This window comes from Gavia stellata, chromosome 7 (assembly GCF_030936135.1).
Source record: "Gavia stellata isolate bGavSte3 chromosome 7, bGavSte3.hap2, whole genome shotgun sequence".
Classification (NCBI taxonomy): Eukaryota; Metazoa; Chordata; class Aves; order Gaviiformes; family Gaviidae; genus Gavia; species Gavia stellata.
This window is the reverse complement of record NC_082600.1, coordinates 36,618,612-36,639,370: the sequence shown is the minus strand read 5'-3', so window position 1 is coordinate 36,639,370 and position 20,759 is coordinate 36,618,612. Positions and strand designations below refer to the sequence as shown.

The 20,759-nt window shown below is 40.1% G+C and overlaps 1 protein-coding gene across 1 annotated transcript in view; it reads left to right on the top strand.

The window, feature by feature from the left end:
- The first annotated feature begins 4,394 nt into the window (after window positions 1–4,394).
- Window positions 4,395–20,759, top strand: part of AVEN (apoptosis and caspase activation inhibitor) — a 98,414-nt gene continuing 82,049 nt past the window's right edge. Inside the window, exon 1 of the mRNA XM_059819554.1 lies at window positions 4,395–4,640. Coding sequence (XP_059675537.1) covers window positions 4,395–4,640 — 246 coding nt within the window. The remainder of the gene's footprint in view (window positions 4,641–20,759) is intronic.

Genomic DNA, 20,759 nt, shown 5'->3' with positions numbered 1-20,759 from the left:
ACAGACATGCCTCTGATGTCCGTCTCTTCCTACATTCTTCAACTGCTGTTTTCTTGTCCCAGTGAATGCATGCCTGAATTAGGCAATTTGGTTCTTTCATAGGTATCTGCTGGTTTTTGAGTCATTCCATCACATCAGATGATGCTAATCATTTGTTCGATGCTTAATCTTGCCAGACTGTTTGATGCTTAATCTCGCTCGACTGTGTAATTTTGGAATAGTCAAATAGTAGTTAGTTTTTTAAGTCATAAATGAAAGATGAATTATTAACAGTTTGTTTATTGGGCATCTAGCCAGTATAAAACCAGTAAGATGATCCCTTTTTTCAAAGCAGACACAGGTTCAGCTAAAATTGTCACGTAAATCACCTATTAAAGTCTAACTACAAGTCTTTAGCATTCTCTCTGCATCAGATCTTTACTATATGGTCCTCCCTATCCATCCACACCACTTTTCTGTGTTTTCATCTTTCATCCTAACTCTCAGAACATTATTTTCTTTGGTCTTGGCAAGTGTCTTTTATTAACTGCAAGCTTTCACAGGCTATCCCTTTCCTACATAATCATCTGTCTTTTGTACCAAGTAGTTGGGTCCTGTCTCTCATCAGCTGAATACATCAATATTTTATAGACACTTGTTGAATTTTCAGAAAAGCATCTTATTTTCTTTCATTGTACTCTTACTTGCTTTCATTGTTTCCTTCACTTTTGTCCCAGATCTCCTAAATATCCACAGAAGTGTATCATCTTGCTTCTTCAAATCCCCCCTAACGATTATCTCTTGTTGTGATGAAATTCGATAATTATAAGTTTCCTGGTGTACTGAGACCACTATCATACTACCCAAAATGGTTGTCCTCCATCTGTGTGTGTCTGTCATCTCCTGTCTTATACTTAAGATGTTTGTGCATCTGTATTCTGTTTGTACACAATGTATATTGAACCTAACTCAACAGGATTCTAGTTCATGTATAGGCCTTGCAGCCTACTAATAATCATAATATATGCATGTTGACCATCTGTACACTTGGCTCTCTACAGTCTCCAGAGACAGTCTAGCAGCCAAGAATAGCTGAAGTGCCACAGCAGTCCTAACGAGTCCCATGCAAGGAAAGAAATTTCACCCTGGTTCTGCGTTCTGCAAAGACTTCCCCCAAGTCAGAGCCGGCCTGATGGCTGGGTGGGCTGGCTTTACAAACCTTTATTACACAGCCTTGAAGTGTAGGAATTAATTTCATGAGAAGCTGCATGGCTGTGACAGGTAGCTGAGCTGTGAGAGATGAATCTGTGTGTCTCTGCTACCTCACATGGCTTATGCTTCTTTTTCCGTAGACAGCACAGTTATTTTGCACATCAACAGACGTGTGATTAAAATTTTAAGTGAGGCAGTGCGGTAATGGGTTTAGTGTGGCATGTCAGGGGGCAGAGAGGGCCAGCTGCTCTGCAAGGGAAGGTGAGCCACAGGTGGAGCACGATACCAAGGCAGGTAGGAGCAGAGACTTCACTAAGAAGGATGTGAAGCAGTACATTTGGTTCATGATCAGGGCCAGAGACAGTGGTCAGGGTCAGACATAGTCCGGTGATTGCACAGCAAGTCTGTAGTGATGAGGCAGGTCCAAGACCAAGCCAGGAAACCCAGCCAGCAAGGTCCAAGTCAGGATCAGAGTCAGGATCGAGGAGGCAGGAGAGCAGGTGTAGATGCAGCTGCTGCCCAGCTGCGATGTAGCACAGGCAAGGGCCAGCGATACAGCCTCAGCTTAAAAGCAGTTCCCAAGGGAAAGGAGACAGAGGTCCTTGCTTCTAGCTTTCTTCACAACAGGTCTTATCATCAGAGCAGGTGACCTTGGACTCAGCCAGCTAAACTTGAACATAGCCAACAGCACTCCTAGAAGGGGGGCTGCGCTCCGGGCCTCGACAGCTAAGGTGCCTGAAACACTGCCAGGGCTCGTTACTTTTTTGCAGGTTACAAGATTTCAGCAAAGGCTAGAGTCAGTCTTAAAAAGGCACCAGCTATGTGTATCAGGCACATGGATAAACTTCTACTAACTTCTGCATTTGCCTAACATCTGGGGTTCAGCAGACACTTAGGATGATTATAGAAGCTTGTTTGAACTTTCTGCTTTTTTTTTGCCAGAAAATGACGCTTTTCTCAGAAGAGGGGAGACTAGAAATTGCCTAGATGCTGTGGCCTGTAATGCTTTGTCTTTTGCCATAGCTAGCAAGTGTGTCCCTCTCTAAGGTCACTTACTCTCCTTAACATTAGGGTTTAGGAGGAAAGACTGCTGAAGCTACCCCAAGTGGACTGCAGACTTCAGAGCAACAGGAGAAGCAGAAATTGTTCTTGGTTTGAACTGACATGGTTAGGAGGAACACTGGTAATATGGTATAGAAACTATAATTAATTTCTCAATAAAAAGCACTCTCATGATCATAATGCAAAGCCTTCCCTCCCTAATGGGCTGTTTTACTGTGATGCCTATAAAAATTGATGGTAGCTAAGCTGCTAGTATGCAAAGATGTCTTCTTGGCATGTTGACCATTCTTGTCATCGCTTCATACTCTATCTTTTCTCTCATAGGTCTGTGTTAACCCTTTGAGGTGTTACCTTTTGCTCTCTATTTGTGTATCACTCAAGGCAATAGGGCCTGTGAACGGGACTTCTGTGTGCTATGGTAACATAATTTATGTTAATTGTCTATCGTAAGAGATGATAATAGGGAGATCAAAACTAAATTACAAAATGAAAATGCACATGTACCGTATCATGACTTTGCTATCTGTCATATAATTACTGATGCATGAACTTCTCTCTTGTGAGTTGTAATGATATTTGCTATTTCTTGCCAATATTAGTGATATTTTTTCCAATCTAGCTGTAAGTATTAGTTAATGTGAGTTGTTAAATTTGTACATATAGTCAGCTTACAGTTATTTGCAGGCAGATTGTTCATGTCACAGATTAATTGCACCACAGATGCAGGCACAGCTTGGGTTTGCCAGGTTTTCTTAGCTCTAGCTCAGCACTGGGTCTGCCAGACCTGTGCTGGCTGCACAAGAAACCGTTTAGATGTCTTTGCAATGTGCTTGCCAGTGCTTGCTACCTGTTACTTGATTTATTTGCCTGTGTTGCACTGGAGTCATGCTAAGGTAATTTACTGATTTGCTGCACGCTATGCCCCAGAACTAAGCAGCCCTTACCACAGATAGTAGTGCAGAGACACTACAGCCCATGATTTCACAGTACGGAAGTTTTGGTCACATTTTGCTGTAAGGACTACTGGGTTTAAAAACCCTTCAAAACCAGATTGATGTTTTAATGTGTGTTGTCAAATGACAGCCTGCATGCTTGAGAGCGATCAGGCAAGCCTGCTGTTAGGGAACTGGTAAACTTTCCTGAGAACAACACGGGTGCCCGCCTAGTTCAAGCAGAGCAGGACAAACCAGCCTAGCTCTACAGCCCAAAGGTGTTCCCATGTCCCTGCTCTGTGTCCTCAGAGCAAGACGCTCCTCAAGAGGCTGCAAAGTCACCTGTGTAGCACTGGCTTGTGTGCAACACCCTGTCAGCCAGGGCTCGGTTGCTTTTTCTCTCATTTGCTACAGAAAGCTAACTTCAGGTCCTGCACCTGGGTCACAACAACCCCATGCAACGCTACAGGCTTGGGGACGAGTGGCTGGAAAGCTGCCCAGCAGAAAAGGTGTTGATTGACAGCCATCTGAAGATGAGCCGGCAGTGTGCCCAGGTGGCCAAAAAGGCCAAAGGTATCCTGGCCTGTATCAGAAACAGTGTGGCCAGCAGGAGCAGGGAGGTGATCGTGCCCCTGTACTCGGCACTGGTGAGGCCGCACCTCGAATCCTGTGTTCAGTTTTGGGCCCCTCACTACAAGAAGGACATTGAGGTGCTGGAGTGTCTCCGAAGAACAGCAACGAAGCTGGTGAGGGGTCTGGAGAACAAGTCCTATGAGGAGTGGCTGAGGGAACTGGGGTTGTTTAGTCTGGAGAAAAGGAGGCTGAGGGTGCTGTTTGTTTGAAATACATGTGGAAAGCCGTTTCTTTTTCACTCCTTGCTCGAGATTTGCAGAGTGCACAGGCAAACGCTCCCGAAGCGCCTGCCAGGGGCTTGTCCTAGGCGGCGCGGGGCAGACCGCGGGTCCCCTCCGCCGGGGAGGCCGGGCCCGCTCCCGAAGCCCGCAGCTGTGCTCGTGGCCCGGCCGCAGGGGCTGTGCTGCGCGGCCGTGCGCGAGCCGCCGGCGCCGCAGGCAGGGGGAGCTGCTGAGGGAGCGGGCGCTGCCCGGCGCCGCCATTTCCTTCTCTCGCCCTGCGCGAGCGGCCTCTTTCCGGGAGTAGGCGGGGACCGGCTCGGCCACGGGCGGCGCGGGGGAAGCGCGCGGCCTGGCCATGCAGCCTGAGCGGGGCGGCAGCCGACCCCGCAGGGAAGGTGGCCGGCACGGCCGGCGGCGCCCCGGCGGCGCGGAGAGGGCGGCCGAGGCGGCGACCGAAGGACGCGGCGGGGACGGCCGCGGAGGAGGCGGGGGCCGGGGAAGAGGCGGCGCTCACGGGCACCGAGGAGGTGGGGGCCGGGGCAGGCGAGAGCCTCGAGGTCGCGGGGGAGCGCCGCCGCCCACCGCCCACCATCACCACAGGGTAAGCAGGAGGAGAGCCCGCCCTCTGTGGGAGCGGAGCGAGGCGGGGCCCCGGGCGGCCGTCGGGGTGGGGGCACAAAACCCTTCCCTCTCCTCCCCTGCTCCTCCTCTTCCCGAGGTGGAGCCAGGCTGGCAGCGGCACCCCCCGGCCTCTGCCGGGAGTTTGAAGTGATGGGAAGGGGGTGTCGGCGGCGGGCCGCGGGGTGCAGGCGTGGAGGGCGCAAGGATTGCCAGCGTTGCCTCCCTCCTCAGCTCGGCACCTGCACCCGTCCTCTGCGCCCCTCTTCCTCTCTGAAACAGCAGCAGCCAGCATCTACGTGCTCTAGTGGAAACATGGATAGGAATTTTCTGGCCGAAATACGTGTATAACTTTGTGCTGAAAAATATAAGTCTCGTTTGAAAAATGCATCTGAAAAATACACCTCTCTTTTTAAAGAGAGATGAAGAATTGCTGACTATTTTTGGCACAGTTGATTAGAGGTTGAAATGAGCGTGTGTCTTGTCCAGCCTGTGGTGCTAGCAATGAAGACATGGTAACATAGTTCATCTTGGAGAGTTGGTATCTGTGATTCACTGGAACACATATTTGTCATTAGTGCAAGTTGTTGGTTGTGATTTGACCAATTATAAAGTGTTTTAGCAGATTAAAAGTAGCACAGACACACCTAAGTGGACCACAACTACACCTTCAATTTCCTGTGGAGATGTTAAAATGCTTTCTACAACCCACCATGGTACGAGATCAACACTGTGCCTTTAAAAACAGTTTCCATTTATAAATGCTTTGACAGTACTACATTCAGATTGTCTTGCTTCTGTTAGTGTTGTTGCAACATAGAAATCATGGCTGTCCTTGGATTGGCAAAATGATTACAATGAGGACCTAATACTGATTGGTGTTGGCAGCAGTGAGAGTCCTACTGTAGATGGACCAGCTGCTACCCCATTTTCAGCATCACGTCAGTTAGATTCACTTTTACTTATATGGTGCCATGGCTTCACCTGGACCCAGCCAGTGTTTTATCTATATTAGAACTCCCATGGTTGCTGGTGGATCTAAGAAATGTAAAATATTCATCCCTCTTGTCATTTTATTTAGATACATTTTAGCTCTCATGTTTTGGGAGATAAAAGATGCAGCTGGATTGGTACTGTTACCTAGAGTGCTGGTTGGTAATTTCACTTGTAAGCAATATAAATTGCTGAGTTCATACTGATATGTGCAGACAGGTTTGGACTCTGGATGTGAAATAATAGCGCTCCCTCATAAGCCACAGAGGCATAGGGGGGAAATTCAGCACCTGTATTAGCTGAGGAAACTTCTATCCTGGGCTGATTTTTTTTCAAGTCATTCAACCATTTCTTCCTAAGCTGAAATACATTTATATCTGTGTTCTCTCTGGTACTGTTGACCCAGCAGGACCCACTTCATAATTTAAACGGTGCACTCAGAAAGAGAATCGTATTATATGTATGCATTTTTGTCTGGACTGTTGTTTGAAGTATTTCAGGAAGCAGTAAAAAATTATTCTTTTGGGACAGCTTACAATATGTTTTGCCTGATCACTGGGTTATTGACTTTGATGTGCTCTTCATCTTCGTCTAGCACAGTGACTTTATTGATTTTTGGCCAAGGCTAATAAGGGTTGGGTCTTTAAAAGTGAAGCAATAGCTAAGATTTTCCCAGAACTCAACTAGAGAGTGTTTAAGCATAACACTCATCCTGCACTGGAGGCTTTTGATATTAAGCACTGTATGGTCTCTTAGCACACCTACCACAAATCTTGTGTTTAGCAGCTTGGCTGGGCCTGGCTTCCAGCAATCCAGCCACAGAGTCAACAGCTGTGCCAGCCTGCAGCTGCTGATGCCTAGTGTTAACTCTGAGCCAATCCTGTAATTTACCACTTCTGAAACAGGGAGCACCTCCTTCTTCCATCTGCGTGGTCAGACAAGCTCCCTTGTACTGTCTTTGATGTGTGCTAGACCATGTTTTCTGAACAGATTCAGCTCTCACCTGGCAGAAAATTACCCCCTTTTATTCCCAGTTCATTAGTGTTCTCTCTGTTCAGCCAAGTGACTTGTTTTACACAGGTGCACCAGCTCAATGAGAGGGTGCTTGGCCCAGAGAGAGCGGTTTGTGTGAGAAGAGACCCCACTGCCTTTCAGCATCAGGGGTCAGATCAAGTGGTGATGTGTAAATTGCAAACCTGGAGAGCCAGGTAATAATATGGGGAATGTGAGTGGTATTATCGCATCATTTTCCTTACTGTGTGCTGAGAAGCTGGAGTCTTCTCTGAAAATCTCCTTTCTTTTTTTCAAATGGGCTTTGAAATTCCCTGGAGAAGGAAGGCTAAGAACACTGTAACTTTGTAATATATAGGATTTCCAAGGGCAATTCTAGCCCTTTTGCTTTCTAGGGTAAAAATTGTGGAGGATTACAGTCTGCATTTCCACACTGCTGGTGTCAACTTGGCATTTGGGAGGAATTTTCCTACTAGACTGGGATGATTCTAGCGTTGTATAATCAGGATTTAGATGACCTGGTATTATTTCTGGAAAATTATTTTAAGTCCAGGTTCTTCTATAGTTTTAAAGCTATGCTAAATTTATAATTTTACTTGTTTATAGCCCATTTGTTTATAAAACTATTGCTGCTAAGCTTGATATTTAAGTAATTCTTTATTGCTGGAGCTCTAGTTGTTGCCTGAGAAGTTTCTTCTTTCTTGTGTCTTCAATTATGAAAAGCTTTATGACAGTATCTACATCAAATTGTTTTAAAGTAACTGGATTTGGATTTGTTGAGCCCACTATGGACAGAGCAATAAAATGCAAGTAGAATTATAAGTGAATGGATTCAGTAAAGTGTAATAAGAGTGTTAATAAACCCAAACTTAATTAAAAACTCTTGGAAATACTTAACAATTTTTACAGTGAAGTAGAAATTGGCATTAAATTGCATAATATTTTGGCAGCAATATTTCTTAGTCAATTGCATTCATTTAAAACCACTATTCATCTTCAAATTTTGTGGTTTACATATTTTAATTTAATGGTTCCTAAGCTTCTGTTTGAAGCTACAGGAGGATGTTATTTCTGACCCGTACAACAGGGAGAAGAAAGTGTAGTGGTGGCATGTTTGGTTCTCAGTTTTTTGTGGACCAGTGAAGGCAGGACACCACTTCACATGTTTTACACTACTGTAAGTGTACTGTAATTCTTTGTTTGTAGTAATGGGTGATCAGCTGTGCTACTTGCAAAGCCTGTCAAGACCTAGTACTTGCTGAGTCAGTTCTCCCCTCCTCTGCTGGGTGCTAATGTAGGAGAACAGGGTGCTGCTATTTGTTTGTAAAGAATTGACTTACTCATACCCTGTATGGTAGATCCAGCTGTGGATCAGAGTCTTAAAGATGAAAGCTTTCATGATTTCTGTCAGCTCTTGAGGAAATAGCTCTCTGAGGAACTCCCCAACTCTGCTCTTGAAACAAGATGCTGCCTCTCTCAAACATGGAATTGGTTTAGAAACCATGAGGAAAAGTGTTCTTATTCCTTGTGAAGAGGAAAAAGGATTTTGCCCTTGTTAGGTCTTTTTGTGACTAGTGTGCATGTTGATTTAACTGGATTGATTACTGAAGATTTTGTGTCCTCCCTTCAAAAATGAATCCGAGTGTAATTGTGACCAGCTGGTTTACCAAATGGCAGATTCCTTTGTAGATCTGTCATCTTGAAAATTTTTTTGTTGTTTCTGTCTGCTTTAACTCATCTATTCTATATTAAATAAATAGAATACATTTGCAATTATTCATTTTTAGTAAAATAATGTGGAATTACAATTCTTAAAGTAAAAGGTCCAATTGACATTGGCCCAATATTATCTCCCACTTTTATTCTAACTCCTCTAACTTGCTTGGAATTCATATTTTATATACTGTCAGACTTTTTAAATTGTTCTCTATATGAAACATAATCTATTAAAACAAAAATAACTGTCTGAAATTGTGGTCATGATACCAGGTTTTATTTTGATGGTCCTTAAGCACATCCTTTTGTGGGTGGTTTAAGGAGACTTTCTTTTGTCCTTCATGTTTATTACATTTGCAATTTACAAAGTTTCTTTTAACTTTCTTTTCAGTGATACACTGAGTGTGCATGGGATGCATGCTGTTACTTCAGTGCAGTTGGAATTGGCAGGTCTGTTTCAATGTTCCTTTTCTGGCTTTGGGCATTGGTTGCAGTAAACATCGTCAAAGAATGGAGGTTAACAGACTGATTTTAGTGCAGTCTTTCTTACTTATGGTTAGTTTTAAGATAGTATCACATTTATTTAGTGTTTATTATATCTTCATTCTTGTGGTCCATGCACATGTAGAACTGATCTAAGAGAATATCTAATGCTTTCAGCATCAGGTAAGTTTTTCCTAATTAGTATGAGATAAATCTTTACAGTCTAAGCAACTGCAAAAAGCAAGCTGTTCACAGGCACAGTAACAAAAGCTTGGATTTTTCAAATACAGATACATGTTATTTCCTTTAGAACACTGTAAGAGAGCTTGTGCAGATAGGAGAAGACTAGGTTTCTGGATCTTGAACACAGTAAATCTTTTGATGTTTTATGTTCTCAAAAGCAGCTAGGAAAAAACTTATTTAGATTAATGTACATCAATTTGTGAGCTGTAATTAAATACTAATGAGGTGTGAAGAGCTTCCATTCTCAGGAGTTTCTCTACTGTGATGAGGTGTGAAGGGGCACTAAATGATTGTGAATGAAGTGTGGATTATTTTATTTTGACTGTAAGGATTCAGATTAAGCCTCTTGAAAAGTGTGTGAACAAGTGGTTGGAAACTTCTTCAGGGCTGGTTCAGTGTCAAACTGGTCTTTGTTAAATGGGATTCTGCAAGGCTTCATTCTGTATCTGCTCATGTTCAGTGTTTCTATTAATAATTCTGATGAAGGAGTAAAATATACAGTGTTAAAATTTGCAGACAGTGCTAAACTGGAAGGGTAGGAAGGAGGGTGGAGCACAGAACACAGTCTCAACAAATAGGAGAAACAGCCTGCAGTAAGGTGTAATTCAAGGTCAAATATAACACAACTACATTTACGTAGGAAGAATCTGCAGAGGTGTGTGACTGGTTAAGCTGCAATTTTATAGAAGGGAACTGGCAGCTTAATGGATGAGAAAGTATCAATTAGCAATGCAGTCACACTGAAGAACTGGTTCTACTTCTGCAAGATTTAGACCAGCTGGAGAAAGATCAGGGTGAAGGAATGAAGAAGGATGTGAAGTCTAGAAGATATGACCTAGGAGGAAAGGTTGAAGGACCTGGTTCTCGGTTTTTTGTTTTGTTTTGTGGTTTTTTTTTTGGTCTGGCAAAGAGGACACTTCGGGGAGGCCTGGGTAGCAATGTTCCATTAAGTAGAAAGGTTGCTGCAAACAGACCATTTTAGGCAGGACAAGAAGAAAAATGTTATTAAGAAGAAGGAGGTTTAATTTAGGCAATGAGAATAAAAATTGTGACTGAAAGGGTAGCTAGATTGTGTAATGCATTGTGTAGGAAGTATATGGAGATCAGTATAGGAAAAACATTGTCAGAGGTTTTAAGAGTATGGCGAAGGTTACTGAGCCTACTCAGTAGAGCTGCTGTGTAACCACTTCTCACAGCTCAGTTTCTTTTCTTTCCTTTTTTTCAAGGCTGTCTTTGCAATGGAAAAATATCAATGCTTTTTATCCAGCCAAAGTTAATTTATTCTTTAAAGTTTCTAGACAATAGACAAACCTGCTTTTCACAGCACCGGGAACTGCAATGTTTCCCTGATTGTTTAGCGTGGAATGGTTTAGTGATATTTATTGTTATTCCTACATCATATTTTACCAACTTCCCTGCTGATTTAACTTGAGACACTTGTACTGAAAGCATCCCATTACACAGCTGAACATGCAGCATCATTGCTTCATAACAGCTTCATGTCTGACTTTTTTTTTCTTTTTTGTAACTTCCTTGGAAGGCACTTGGGTTTTTTATAGTTTGGATGGCTGTACATTTCTGTCCTCACCTACTTAAATGCTTTTGTTCCTCTTTTTTTCCCTCAAGTCTCTGGGGTAGTAATTTGGTAGCTTTCCAACAGGTTGTTCCAAAAATTTGCTAGCTTAAAAAATTAACTTTGTCAGCTCCATATTTTAATAATTCTATGAAACACAACTTTCAATCATTACCTTATTTAGATTTAATTATCCCATAAAATGGAGTGGATTTTATCCAAAGGAAATGTAAAATGGTAATACCTTGAATATTGGAAAGGCTCTACCAAGAACTTCCCATCATATTTAACTAAACATTTTAGAATTTGGGGAAGAACTAAAGCTACAGATTTAAGAATCCATCCATCCATCCATCTTAAAATACGTTTTGGCGATGACACAATGCTGGTAGCGAGCGGTAGGTGGGGCAGGCAGCCCACCCCTTAGCGCTGCTCGCTCCCCGCGCTGCTGCATGGCACAGCTGCGCTTCCTCAGGCAGGGAAAGTGCCTGAATTAAATGATGAAGAGTAAGGATGTGTGCACATCATGGGGTGGGAATGTTCTTCTCATCTCAGGGTGATGTTTTCTGAACGTACAGCAGAATGTATGAAAGTCACACATACGTATGAATTATTAGGACTTGCTACTGGGTGTTTGTTCCAAACACAACTCTGGAGGGAAGTTCTTTGTAGGAAGGGAACACAGTAATTCTGGGCTAAAGATCTTGTTGTGCTACTGGGATGAGTAGTTGGTCCCAGAGAACATCGTACAGGGTTTTGTATGGGTACGTCAGGTGAGAGATAGTAGGTATTTATGCTGAAGAATAAACAAATTTGTAGAAGTTATTAAATTTGATTTTAAAAATATTCCATACAGTACTGCTTCTGTTTTCCTCACAAAAGTAACTGGATAGTTTCAGGAGCCCTGGGTTTCCAGCCAGTCTAATGGTGCTGCACAGCCCTTTGTAGCTATCAGAAGGTTTCGGTGTGTTTTAAAGAAACAAAAAATTGCTGATTATTGATTCAAGGGTGATTTAGAGCCTTACAACAAGTACAGAGGAGTATTTCTTACAGGTTTTCATAATCAAAGGATTTCAAGCCTATGTGATTTGGTGTTCTGTGGTAAGGCATAGAGGGGGTCCATTTCCCCTTGTTCTCTTTCATGTATGCGATTCCTCTGTATTTTTACGTGCATGTGGTTTTTATTTTTTTTTTAAGAAGGCTTTAACTCTTCTGCAAATAGACTAAATAATACATCCTGCTGGTAAAACCCGTAAATCTGCTGGAGTGTGTGAGAATCTTGCCTCAAGGTCCTGTTCCTATTCCTGCTTCGCTTTTCCCAGAGGATAACCATACAGTTACAGACTGTACAGACTCTCTCTTTAACCCTGGAATAGCCAGGATCTCTGTCTTGTAGAGAACAGAGCGATGATTCTGGGCCACAGCTCTAGGCTACTGCCCTGTCACTGGCACGTTGTGAGGCCTTGAGCTTTTTCTGATTGCCTGATGAACTAAGGGTTTTTGTTGGGTTTTTATTTTTTTTTCCTTTCTGTATTCTGTTTCAGGCTGTATTACTCAGGTTATGCTGCTTTGTTGACTTCACTGGCTTATTATGTTGCTGTTAATTTGTAACAGTAGGTGTCATGCCCCTTGAAGAAACAGAAACTCAAATGGTCCCATACTCCTTATTTCTTTTCCTTCCACTTCACCCTAATTGTTGGCAAGGGTGTTAAAAGATTATTGGCTCAGAGTAAAGTTTATTTGTAGAGGTAAAATTAAAAAAATGAGTGGTGCTAATGAGGACAGTTAGTTCCTTCAGTATTTTTGACGGGGCTCTTTGTACTTTGAGTTACTGTCAAGGATGGGTGTTTTGGTGCAAATTTGCCTTGTGGGATATGTCAAGTGCAATACTGGTGGACTCAAAGTGGTTTCCCTCCTGATGGAACCACAGTTGAAGTTGTCCCCTAGTTGTCTAGGCAGTTGAGCGCTGTCTAGAGCTCACCACTGCAAAATGGATGCAAAGTTCTCCTGCAGTTAGTGTTCTGTATGCAGCTGGGGCTGGCAACCAGTGCAACTGTTGCAGGTAAGATGTGATGTCCACATAAAATCTTGGGATCGTAGTGCATCCCAACAAGTACAGTCCAGTCCTCCTTTACCTTGTTGGTAATTTGGATGTATTTGTACTTTCAGCAAGTTCTAAATGATTCTTAGAGCTTTTTCACAATAGTGTTAACTGTAGGATCAGAGCATCGTTGTGCAGTAGCTCTTACTTTTTAGAATTATACTCTAGACCAATAGCGAAATAAAATGACATTTTAACATCTTGTTTTTCTAAGTATGGCATTAGGACGTTGAGGACCTCAGACAATGATTCTTCACTCCTTTATCTCATGTTGCATGTTGAGTTTAGGGAAGAACGTTCTTTAACGCTATTTGGAAAAATATCTTTCAGAGGAGTTCCCCCCCCACCCCCCTCCAAAAGAAAGCTGGAGATGAATGAGGAAGGGGTGTCTGAGGTTTGAGTGGTGATCTCCAAAATGTCTGCAGTAAGTTACATTCAGATTTGATATATAAATAACACAGGGAGTTTTTTTGAGTGAATGCAAAGGCAGATATCTGAAAACATCCATGGTATTATACCACCCTCGTGTAGTTATAAAACAATTTCATAAAGATGATTTAAAAATGAAACAACACTACTGCTTCTTGAGCCTCTCAAGAGTCTGATAGTCACATGATAAACATGAAGATACAATACACATTGGAGTTTTACGTGAGCACTTGTTAGGTTTACATCTGGTTGTATAGAATTATTTGAACCTTGTTTAATGATAGGCTTTTTACAGATGTTCTGTCTAGATAGGAGTCATGTTTTTTTCTTCAGCTGTGAATAGGTTTGAACATAAGAACTTGTCAGGATCTAGACTTTTTTTCTTCCGTTATTTCAGGTTGGCTTTCTGCAACTGCAATGATGCTTTTCAGGGAAGAAACTTTGATTACACTCTTTATCTACAAGTTACATATTGTAGATGACTATAGTTCACACCAGGTCATAGTCACATGACTAATCTGTTTGAATTACCCATAAAACATTTTAAAAATCAAGGGGAGAGAAATATTTTTTGCTATTGAAGTTTGTAAGACAGCTTCTAGAACCATACTTTGTGAGCGTTGGAGCAGTAACTGTTTTATGTAAAAACGTAAGAACAAGTCTTTCTTGTGTGCTTCATGAGATGTTTTTCCCTTTAACTGGAGCATCATTCCTGTTATGCAAAACACTGGTTTCAGAATAGCATGTCCCTCTTGGCTAATTCTATCTTTAGCTAACACAAAGTGATGAGTTCCAGTATCCAACATTTATGAGGCAGTCTTAGGATTTCATCCCTCTTTCAAAAATTCTAATCCTGTACAATAAAGACTAAAAGCTTTTTTCTTCATGCTACCTGTTCCTCTCAGCTGCCCTTTCTGCTAACTAAGCTTCTCTTTAGCTTTGGTAGATCTCTCTAAAGGTCACCAATAGAGCAAACTAGTGAAGAGGATTACTCTTTGCAGGGATATTTTTTCTCTTTTCATGAAAGAACCTCTCTCGAGGCTCTTCCTTCCTTAGTCTAAAGTAAAAAAAAAAAAATAAAAAAAAATCATTAGCTTTTTCCTTTTTCCCTCAAATTGAAAAAATGGTTTATAATAGAAACTTGAACTTGTACTGGAAGAGCTATGATGTCTAGGTGAGCAATAAGGAAGTAAATTGTTTCTGTTAATGAGAGGCAATGCTTAAAAATCACTGGAGGCTCACTACAAATTCATCAATAGGTAAGTATGCCAATATGAGAAGACTATGAACATACAAACATATGTGTATGACCTCATCCCCATTAATACTTTTGAAGAAATAATTTTTAACTTACTCTGTCATGTGTGTCACTGTCATGATGGAGTAGATTTAACATTTGGCAATACTATTTAATTATTAATACTGTTGAAAAATCATAAAGTGCAATGCACAAAATATTAAATATAAAGATTTTTTTTGTTGTTTTTGAATTTCATTAGGTGTAATGTGGAAAAAATAAAGCATAAAAGCAAAAGGATTTGCAGATACCTATGCTAACTTGTCTATGCTGGCTGCCAAGAATTGCAATTAAGTGACTTTTACAAATGCTTGTTTTCTGTTGAATAATTGGAATGGGAAAAAATCTTACCTAATTATGTGAGACCCTGAAGGAGGAAGTATAATGAGAAGTAGTTTAATTATTTTCAGTGAGACAGCAAAACAGATTGATGCACTTATCAATAATTGTTTATTTTCTTGCCTTATTCTATCCTTTGCTAGCCACTGAAAATGCTGTTTATGATGCAAAAAAGGTCTCAATGAAGTAATGTATTATTTTCAGCTCTTTCTCAAAATATATAGGAAAATCGTCCTTGTGTCTGCCAGTCTACGTTAGAAACAGCTTGTGCATAAGGTTACAGAGCCATTAGCACTAGGTTTTTTTTGGTTTTTTTTTTTTTGGTAAAAAGGCAGTCAGTGGACACACAGAGCCTGTTTTGGGGACAGAGAGTGCACGATGAAAAGGTTTCAGTCTGTAATGAGTAATGAAGCAAAGGATTTGGAGAATGTAGAGAAAAGGAACAAGTTCATACTATGGTCTGTTTTCTTCTCAGTTTCAAATACAAAGTGCAGTCAAGTTTTTTTCACTTTTCACATAAGTGACCTGCCATTGGACTTTAGATACTGTTTGAACTGAATTGCCCTCAATTGCTTTTTTTCAGTCCCTTTGTACTTTATGTAAAAATATGGTATTGTCATAAAGATAGAGCAGGAATAGAAGAAAGAATAACATGAAGTGTATGGGGTTTTTTGTATCTCTTTTTGTGTCGGTGTGTGGTGGTTGGGCATCTGCGTGGCGCATAGGCCACCAGCTTCTTGAGTTCTGCTGGGAGTGTCCAGTTGAATACGTCTGCCTGAGAAAACAGGCTAGATCACCCATTTCAGAGTATGTAGAGTCACTGTATTCTCATGGGATGTGGGAGATGCGACTTGAAATGCATTTGTGCAGAGAAGGAAATTGATTTTATTTCCACTCTCTGGATAAAATGCTGTAGTTCTGCAGTAGCTGAGTAAACGTGGATTGTATTTATTTACACTATCTCTTTGAGATGCTTTGTTTTGGCACTCCCCTCTCTTACACCCCAGTCCCCATTGGTTCTCAGGTAATTTCAGGACAAACAGAACTATTTTTGCTGGAGAAAGTTTTATGTTTCTGTCAAAAAGTGTACAGCGGTGATGTAGTTGTTAGAGGTTTTTGATAAATTTTCGTATTTCTCTTGCCTGTAGCGGGCGACTGCTTTGAGACCAAGTGCATGGCACACATTGGTGGTATAAAATTTTTCTTCTGACTTACCTGAGTCACGACAGTGTGCTGTCTCTACACCTTTTTTTATTTGTTATCTTGGTATTTTGATATATAGACAAAATCCCCAAACATGTTCATCATTACTTCTCAAACTATAGTATAGCAGTCGGAAGACATACTGTTCTGAGAGCTATACTACAACCTCTATCATCTTTGAGCTATAGTACTAAAAGAGCTTGAAAATGGGGTGTGTGATGTGTGGCTGCCTTTTGTTTTGGAGGAGCATCATAGAGGCACATTATCCATCATAGAGCTATATTTTGAATTACAGTGCAGGTGGGTTCAACAGAAGCCTATCTCTTTTGGAGGCAAACACACCACAAATCAAATGTTTGGCAGTAATTTGCTGCGTTATGGGACAGCACATTGCATGGTGCCTGAGGGAACTCCAGCTGATTAGTTCCTCTTTTTTGCTGAGTTTGTGCTAGGAAGAGAGCTACTGACTTGCACAAGGAAAGTTGATAATGGGGGGTGTGGGTGGCTGCTTTTTTGCACTGCTTGGGTATACTGTCAGGGAAATCCTGCCTTGATTATGAGGCAGGGATTGCAGTCTCTAGGTTTGGAACCGTATCCTTGATGAATTACTTTTTTGCTCATTTCCCCTTTCCTTGCATCATTATGTTGACGGTATGGATTGCAGACATCTATGAAAATGGAAAGGAGAAAAATTGGGCTTCCTCATTGACCAGCCCATACATTTCTCACGTAATTGAAAAGACAAGGAAGAAGAAGGGTTTTGGTGTCTGTTTATCAAGTGGATAGTTAGTACTCTCTGTGTCTCTTCTGTTTTTCCACCATCTAAAGAAAGAAACTAATTTTAGTATTGGTCTCAGAAATGCTGTTTAAAACCCTGGAAGTTCAGGATAGTATCTTTTTTTATGTAGCATTGCTGTACTATGTGGTTATTTTGTTTAGTGTGACTCAGTTCTTTTTTTTAATCAGTGTCATTCTGTATATATATATATCCTGCTTGCTTGTTTCTTGATATGTAGTTTTGCATTCACCTTTATAGTTACGCATTTTGTTTGCATATTAGGCAATCTGCTTTTTATCCTTAGTATTTATTGTTCATTGATTTACTATGTGGTTGTGTATTGGTCCTAAAAATTATCCCTTTTTGACCCCCCTTTCTGAAAATATTGTCAAATGATGCTATTTGTAACTGAAGTCTTACTGCTTCATCGTGCCACACCGTATATGTGATAATGCAACTTAATTTCAAAAATGCATGATGACTGGATCTGCTAGTTGGTTGATAGAAGGGTAGTAGAGATGTGAGGTTTTTCAGTAGCATGTGAAGTTATAATTAGGAAATGGCAGTATATAATAATGAAAGATGAAAAACTTACTTGCTACTGACAGTGTTGCAGAAATAGTGAAAGTGGGGAGGAAAGCAGAATGCTGTCCTTTTGAATTTTTTATATAATACCTTTTTAGGGTTTCAAATTAGTAGTGTTTCCTTTTACAGCTTTAATTTTCATTATGTGAATATTTTTGTGTTTGCAATATGCTGTTATTATGTGATAGTTGATCTGAAAAAGTGACAGATGTTGTGTGTTTTTAATTTAAATTCAAGATACAATTTCCCACTGTGAACCAAACATTACTTGTATACTGAACCTCTAAAATAATTGCATTACACGTCTCAGTGACTATCTTAAAGCAGTAACTGAAAAAGGGGACTAAAAAGAGTCGCAAATGTTCTAAAGTTCATGTTGAAAGTTTTACCAATCAACACAAATATTTGTATCTTTTTAAATCTTTATTTAAAAATATATGTGAATTTGACAAAGAACATCTGTGTGTCCATGTGTACTATATGGAATGGGAATAGTAATGGAGAATTTGAAAGTCTTTAATGGAAAGAGAAAAGAAAATTGGCTTCAGAAAAACAAGCTTAACATTGCAGGAAATTAAAGCCAAGGATATGGCTTACCAGTACACTTAGCTAATCTAGTGGATAACTGCTGCCAGATATGAAGGAAGGACCTGTTTCCCAGATCCCATGTTTCATGGCATGCTTCCAGCCTATCTAACCATTATTTGTGCTTGTCTGATTCTGCTGTGAAATGACACAAGGAACTTAAGCTGGCAGAAGGTTAACAGTAGGAAAGAAAAGAAGACTATTGATTATTTTTCTGCCAGTTTAGGTATACAATTTCAAAGAATACTGTTCTGTTTGGTGTCTTTCAGAATTTTTTCTTCTTTAATGCTGTGCCAATTGAAAATATAACAGTGTGGGTGAATATCACTAGTTATTTTCACGTTTTGAAATCCTTAGAAAAATAATGTCTTACTCCTTATGTGCTTTCTTTTTTACAAAATAGATGCATTTAAAAAAACCTAAGCTTTTAACTTAATACAAAATATTATCAAATATTTTTTAATTTAAAGGTAGGAAATAGTTACCTTTTTATTCAAATGTAACATAAGTTTTGGAGAATTTTTATTCTTAATATAGCACAGCTGAAATCTTTCAAAAGGTTGGTTTTTGTTTTTTTTTTTTCTTTTTTTCATTGTGGCAAAAAATTGATCTATTGACAAACTTTGTCATGTATTTTTCTTTGCATGAGAAACGCCGAAACTTCTTCAACATGTTTTTGGTCTTGGTAGAGAGATGCTGAATTTGTGTTGTTTTTTTTCTAAAATTGTGTGCATGTAGGGGCTGTTAAATAAACGTTATACTTGTCTGTATAACTGAGGTGTTCTCTAAACGTTATTCTTTTGAGCAGACTTTAAGTTTATGAAATAACCTTTGTGGGTCAGGATCAAGACTCAAATTTTTCTCTGTTCTGCAGATGGATGCTGTTTTAAGTGAGCTTTTTACATAATTTTTCATACTTTTACTTCATTATCAATATGGTTGCAGAAGTACAAAGCTTTTCAATACCTATCAGTTTATAACAGATATGTTATTGAGAGAGGTTGTCTTATTGGCTCATGAAGACTAGCAAAATAGCAATATCTTTTAGTCTATTATTGAACTGTTGAGGTGAATATATACCCTCAATAAACTTTGATTCCTTGATGTTACAGAACTCCTTATGTGTGTTCTTTACAAGTTATTGTTAAAGCTGTTAATACAACTACTTTTGCAATTTTAGAAGTGCTCAAATAAAACAGCAAAATGAAACGCTAAGGATTAAGTATACTATTGGAGGTTTTCAACCCCTGAGCAGACAAAGCCCCAACCTCCTTGGTCTGATTTGAGTTTTGACCTTCTTTAGAGTAGGTGGTTGCACAAGATGACCTCTTGCAATCCCTTTCAGCTTGGATTAGTCTGTAATACTGTGACATTAACACATTGAATTGAATCCATTTCTGAATACAGTCAATCTCTAATGCAGCTCAGGATACTTCTATTTAGGAACAGCAGATTTGGTAAGAACAAATAACTTTCTATAGAAATTTTCCTTAACCTATCCAGAATACGAAGTATAATTTGGTTTTAGAATATGACATACAACATTCACGTATGTGGATCCATATGTATGCAGTATATAAACCCCTGTCTTTGACAAATACAGCCTATACATAGGAACAATCAGTAATCTAACTGAAAATGCTATAACCTTTGTGGCAATATGCTTACTTTGCAAGGTTTTCATGAAACCTGTTATTTTTGTCAAGACAGAGGCTCCTATTTTATGTTTGCACTCGTATTTGTGTCTGAATGTTTGTAAGAAAAACATTCAGCTTTCTTAAGTTACTGTCAATTTGAAAGTAATAGAGCTGCAAGGTTTTGTGCAGGTCCATGTGACAATTTTTTATGGATTGCTTGATGAGTTTGCATAGTTGCCAGTAACTTTCATATAATTATTTCCAGTGAATTAAAGAAAACATACAGTTGATTTTCTGTTGGTGGAAATGTATTGGCTTGGCAAGTTTAGAAAATCAAAAGTCTCTTTATCTGTAGACAGCAGCTGGATGAGCTTCCTACAGGCTCTTTGCTTGCAGAATGGCTCAGCTTTGGGGAAGGGAAGCAAAAGACTACTTCTACAGTTAACACAGCTTGTTGATTCTCTACTGCGTTTCCCAATTACTGCAGAGTGAGTGCTGAACTTACGATACTGGTCTCACAACATACCCCATCAAATATCCTTCAGTTTGGCGTTTTAAGCTAAATAAGTAGAGCTAAATTTTAGCTGGTGGCTTTGTAGTTTGGAAAATCCTGTATCTAATGAGTGAAGTCCTGAAATCTGCGGTTTCAGAAATAAATACTTACTTGACAGGCTTTACCAAGTTCTTAAGTCTACTCATAATGTTAGAGAATAGAGCTTTTGAGACTTTCTTCCCATGAACATACAATGCATGGTTATTAAGTTTATTTTATCTATGAGTCAACAGTTTTCAAACTGGGTCTTCAGAAGCTGCGGTACAAAACTTCAGCAGTGTGTAGTACAGGTTGGTTTGTTTTGCCCCTGTAAGCCACTCATTTGAAGGACCATACAGCTAATCCCATGCTAGCAGGTTACAGAGGTATTTCTGAGATAGGACTGGAAAGTGAACACCAGAATTTATGGATTCTTTTTTAGTTCTTTGAAAGGGAAGATAGCCTGCCATTTAAATCGGTAGTTACTAACAGAATAACCAAGCTGTTTGCCTGTGGGGCTTTTTTTTTTTTTCTGGCTCAGTGAGTCTAAGGGAGAGATTTAGCTCCTAATAGAAGCTGTTGTTCCAATTCAGTGAG